Consider the following 6,000-nt stretch of genomic DNA (forward strand, 5'->3'; position numbering starts at 1 on the left):
TAGGTATGACAACATTTTATATTAAGTTAACCTGTTTATTCACTGCTGTTATACGCGTTAGGTTTCTGGGCTATAACCGCGAAAATCGAAGTTCGCAAATTGCAGGCATCTTTCTCTGTCACTCTTAATATTACGCCTTTATTGGAGTAAAAGAGAAAGATCCCCGCAATTTGCAAATTTCTGTTTTCGCGGTAGCCCCTCTGACCTTTTAGGAATAATGCCCCATGTGTAAATATTATATTGTCTTCGGATACCTACATACCTACTTATACCGATGTTATGTACTATTCATTTAAATTATTTTATTACAAATTTACATGAGCTTTAGTTCTGAAGGGTGTGTAAATCATGCGACGTCAGCTTCGGTGGTGCGGTCACGTTTCGCGGATGAACGACCAGCGTGTGGCTAAGCACATCTTTTATTCTGAGCTTGAGGAGGGCAAGCGGAAACAGGGCGGCCAATTCCTCAGGTACAAAGATGTGCTTAAGCGTCACATGAAGAAGTGTGGCGTAGAGCCCTCGCGATGGGAGCAGCAGGCAGCCATGCGTACGGAATGGCGGGCTGCAATAAATACCAAGATAATAGATTATGAATCTCGGCGGCGCTTAGAGCTTGACGCCAAGCGCGATAGAATAAAAGCCAGACCACCTGCGGCAATACCGTATAACTATGTTAACGGTGTGCTCACATGCCCGCAATGTTCGCGAACTTTTACTAACAAGATCGGCTACATCAGCCACTTGCGAGCACACCAACGACAGCAACGGAGTTGACAGCAGTCGCCGTGGCCGAAGTCGGCCGTGGAGGAGTTAAAAAAAAAAATTTTTCATAGGAATTTGACATTAAGCATGACGTGGCCACACTTTGTCGCCTTGATTGAAGTTGTAGTCTAAAACAATTAAATTTATGAATTCCATTTCCATTAACATTTCGGGCGAAAGAAAATTAGTGACATGCGGTTCATTTTCATTTTGGAAATAACGTGTTGGGTTTATAACATGATTAAGTTAAATAATTGTTGGCAAGACCGTTTCTTTGAAAATTTTGGGTCTGCTCTGTCTGAAACTATTGTTTGCTATAATATATATAACATCGACAAAATGTGTCAGAGATGTGGGTTAGTCGTATAATAACAAGGTTACACTTAACTGATAAGTAATGTATTGTTTACTATGTGTGCTGTAGAAACCTCAGATAGAGCAATCGCATGCATAAATCGCGTATAAACAACGCATAAGTATATCATCATCATCATCATCTCAGCCATAACACGTCCACTGCTGAACATAGCATAAGTATATGCATATGTATATACATACATATATTTAGAAAACCCTAATGTAAATGTAACCTTTCCATACAAACATAATTAGTCCATTTAGTCCCATTTTTCCTCTCTGGATATTTTTTTTTATCTTATTTATTTTATAAGCCATACATCTTATGATTAAGTCGGCTCCTCTCTGGATATTGACATTTTTGAAAATATTTAGACACAATTTGATGTATATCAACCACAGCAATGTCCCTTCATGTTTTTTTTTTTTAATTTTTAAATTATATAATAATAGTCAGGAGCATTTAAAAATGTGTAAGTAGGTATAGAATTTATTTTTCGGCCCTTACACTGCAAATAGAAGGATAAAGACAGAATACAAATAAGGTATATAAACGTTTAATACATCTTAATAAGTTACACAAAAATTAAAGCTTTATTAAATTAACTTATATAATTAATGTAATGGAATTAGGAAAACGGCTCTCAATTCGATATGGCAATTGTTAGCAGTTATTAGGGTTCCGTACCCAAAGGGTAAAACGGGACCCTATTACTAAGACTCCGCTGTCCGTCTGTCCGTCCGTCCGTCCGTCCGTCCGTCTGTCACCAGGCTGTATCTCACGAACCGTGATAGTGTCTAGTGTCTAGACACATGAAATTTTTACAGATGATGTCTTTCTGTTGCCGCTATAACAACAAATACTTTGTAAATTTAGTTAACCACAGCACTCTGCGCATATCGAATAAGTTAATTAAATAACACCAGATAGTGCAACAAAGATATGTCGGCGGCCTATCGTAAGATCAGGCATATCGTGAAATTCCTAGGCATATCGTGAAACGTGAAAATCTTTGACCCTTTCTCTGAGTCGACGGAGCTACGCGGGGCTCCTATTTCTGGGCAGTTTGCCTTTCGGGCATATGAAGCAACCTTACGAACCTATCCTACCTATATATTGGTTTAATGTGACTATCGTCAAAACATTACACAGGAACATTACGATCTGCCTGATCTTACGATCGGCCGCCGACAGATACATTACAGAAATTGTATTAATTTTATTAATGTACCGTGTCGTTTAAAAAACTACACAATTGGTTGGCATTAATTAGGACTAGAATTAAAGAGTGATTGATAGTTGACACCCCCACAACCCCCACATCTGAACACTTTTTCATCTTTTACAATAATAATATACGCATTTAGTTCTGATCAATAAAAAAACTATTCTACTACATATACGCAAACACATTAACACTTAAATCATGCATATTAGTAATCAATGCCACAAACATACACACATTTGGTTTAAATAGGTACATTTACGGGGAGTGTGCCCAAGAGCTACACGAGCTCATTCCACCGTCCCCATTCTACCATCGGACTTTTAGACGCACGGCCGGTTTCCATCCTTACTTGGTAGATATTCCGCCAATTCGCACTAAGCGCTTTGCTTCTACTTTCCTTATGCGCACTGCCAAGGAATGGAATTCCTTGCCGGCGTCTATATTTCCGTGCTCTTATAACCCGGCAACCTTCAAATCAAGAGTGAACAGGCACCTTCTGGGCGAGCTCGCTTCATCGTAGGCCACGTCTACGCCTCGGCTAGTCTGTGGCCATGAGTAAACCCATGCATAATAAAAAAAAAAAAAAATTATCAGGCCTATCTCACGTGCAGCAAGCTATCTCACGGTTATCAATACACAACACAATGTCGTAGTTACATCTTATGTACTTATACAAAATAATTAATATTATCGTCTATTACCTAGTAATAATGAAACAATGCAAACTTATAAGTTTTATAACATTTTCACAACGTCACTGAATAAAAATAAAAACACAAAAGGAATTGGTAAATAAAACAGTCTCACCTCTAAAAACTGCTAAATATTAGATCGAAACCAAAAATATGCATAAAAAGATTTTGTAAATGCTAACCTAGCTTTCTTTGACTTTCGATGCTTTCTTTGCTTCCTCCATAACACGAGAATTATCGGAGATCAGCCTCGAAAAAAAATTATAAGTACAATCATTAATCATTATGATGATAATATCAATAAGGATGCTATTGACTGTCCATGCGCTTCCACAACCCCTCCACTCACTCCCACCACCTGTGCTACCGGTTGAACTACCTGCTGTACCGGATTAACAGCCACCGGTACCGGCTGCGGCACCCGCACCGGCACCGCCGCCGGCACACCAACCGCATACGGCTGCGGAACCGGTATATGTACCCCTTGCGTGATCGTCACTGGAACAGGATGCGCTATCGGGTACGGAAACGGTCTATCTATAGGTACTGCTATTGGTCGTGGGATGATATGGGCTACTGGATGAGGTACGACCACTGGTACCGGTCTAGGCTGATCAACAGGTACACCAATGCCTATAGGGTACGGTACAGGCCGTGGTACAGCTATAGGTATAGGCTGGGGGATGGGTATCGGTACGCGGTTGTGGAGTTCCGTGACGGAGTGGCGAGCTGGGAAGCCGGCTGGCACGGCGAGGGAGTTGACGAGGCTGCGTTTCTTCTGTTCAGTTGAAAATGCTTGGTGGCTCAGGAGGAGAAGTATCTGGAAGATAAAATACCTGGTAAACATCAACATCGACATCATCAATAACTCGTAAACACCAACAATTATTTGTTGTAGTAAGTGTTAGGTTATCATCATCATGTTATCAGTAGGTAAGGTGCTTTAGGTACCTATGTATGTATGTATGTATACACTTTATTGTACATAAGACAGGTTAAAATACAATGAAACAAAATATATATAATGTACAAAGGCGAACTTATCCCTATAAGGGATCTCTTCCAGTCAAACTTTGAGCAATTGAGAGTAAAGTTGTAGTTGTAGAAATTGTTGCGTAGAGCCCCAAAAAATTGTTTAATTATTACTTATTACCTACCTATTTTACTTTGGACGATTCATTCCGTATGAAATATAAGACAATTGCATCTTTTGCTAATACGAATTTATTATATTGTAGGTAAATGCTAATGTTGCTTCCTACAACTAATCCTTACGCGCGGAAAACTCTCAAACAAATAAAGAAAGTGTATCAATAAAGTTTCATGAATATAATCGTTTTTCTAAACATAAGTAGCAAAATATATAGGCATACAAACTTTATTGTAGGCATCTAAAACACAACGTATTCTACACAACGCCAATCACTAGGATAACCAAGTTAAGTAATTCACTATATCATTTCACTTTAAGTAATTGTCCTGATTAATAGGATAATAAATAAACTTACACAACATATTCGCGACATTTTCCCGGCGTGTTGCAATCGAGGCGAGGCGAGGAAGAAAGTGTGCAAGTGGAGGAAAGCAGGGTATTTATAATGTCAAGTATGGTGTATGGTGGTTGTGCGGAAAACGCACGCCCTGTATGAAAGCTGCTCTCGATGTATGAGAGCTGTTAAATACCCCGCGGAATAAATTTGAAATTAAACATTCAACTCAAATTACAATAGGGAATATTTCGCAAAACTCTGCGTAGGGGAAGCCACTACCACATTCAGAGGGTCTACTGCGAAATACGAAAATCGAAATTTCGTTATCTGCCTCTCTATCACTCTGGCGGCTCCGGTGGCAGAACATTGCAGTAATACTCCCTATGAAGAAATAGTTATTACTGCAAATTACTGCCACCAGAGTGCAGCACTAGCATTAAGCGTAAGTAAAACATAGAATGACCTTATATGTATATAATTTGTCGTAAGGTGCCAAATTCAACATGTACAACTGTCAGATTTCGCATCCACGTCAAATTAACAGTTGATTTTATTGCATGGTGATTCGATCAAATGTGGATAATATGTGTGTGTGTGTGTGTGGTTGTCTGGAAGAGATCGCTCTTAAGCGATAAGACCGCCTGTTGTTACCTCTATTGTCTTTGTTTATGTTATTGTCCATTTATTGTAAACTACGTGTATGTGAGGTGTGCAATAAAGAGTATTGTATAATATCATTTAGTAGGTGTACCCTTGTTTTGCCGACAATCTTTTCATCGAATATTATTTCATCGACAACGTTTCATCGAAACAATAGTACTAGTAATATTGTTTGGCGTTATTTTGTTTCATATACTATTTATTTCAATTTTTCTTATTGCGTAGAAATACTATTCAACGAATATTAATCGCTAATAATAATATTAATAAGCCCGCAGGGCAGCTTGTGGCGAGCTGTTGGGGAGTAACGACCCCACGGACCCGAGTGCTCCCGAGAGTCGGTCAGGGTCTCCGTCTCCGGCGTGTCTTCATCGGTCGGAGTGGACCCCATGGGGACCCGCAGGACTCTCAGCTCTGGCTTGCCTTAATTGGCCGTCCAGAGAGGAGTCGTTAGAGCTATATGCTCCAGGGGTGGAAGTGAAAGATGCATAAGACGCGAGTTGGCACAGTGGCTGGTAACAGCCACTGGGTAGAAAGCGGCGCACACCTCTCGACACCCCTGAGCCGCTCACACCGATGTTGCTCCTGGTCGTCTTCGCGACGGCAGTTTCAGGGGCCCATCTAGTCAGCGGCAAGTCACCACCTGCCTCGATAACGTGTTTTAGCATTGTTATGGCAGGTGTCCGGACTTCTCTACAATAGCCCAGTCTCATAGTCCACCCAAACTTCAATCCATAGACCGGTATACTATTCACTTTTGCTACAATAGTCCCAATGCCTGCTGAGACCGGTTCATGGGTGTTTATTGTT

General features: G+C 40.3%; 1 protein-coding gene across 1 annotated transcript; it reads right to left on the bottom strand.

The window, feature by feature from the left end:
* Positions 1 to 3,323: 3,323 nt before the first annotated feature.
* Positions 3,324 to 4,603, bottom strand: LOC134671612 (tetra-peptide repeat homeobox protein 1-like). Its single transcript, XM_063529471.1, has 2 exons — positions 4,549 to 4,603; positions 3,324 to 3,860 (listed from the first exon to the last, which is right to left on the bottom strand). The coding sequence occupies exons 1-2, from the start codon at positions 4,564 to 4,566 to the stop codon at positions 3,324 to 3,326; spliced, it is 555 nt and encodes a 184-aa protein (XP_063385541.1). The 5' UTR covers positions 4,567 to 4,603.
* Positions 4,604 to 6,000: the final 1,397 nt, after the last annotated feature.

Source organism: Cydia fagiglandana, chromosome 15 (genome assembly GCF_963556715.1).
Source record: "Cydia fagiglandana chromosome 15, ilCydFagi1.1, whole genome shotgun sequence".
NCBI classification, from domain to species: Eukaryota; Metazoa; Arthropoda; class Insecta; order Lepidoptera; family Tortricidae; genus Cydia; species Cydia fagiglandana.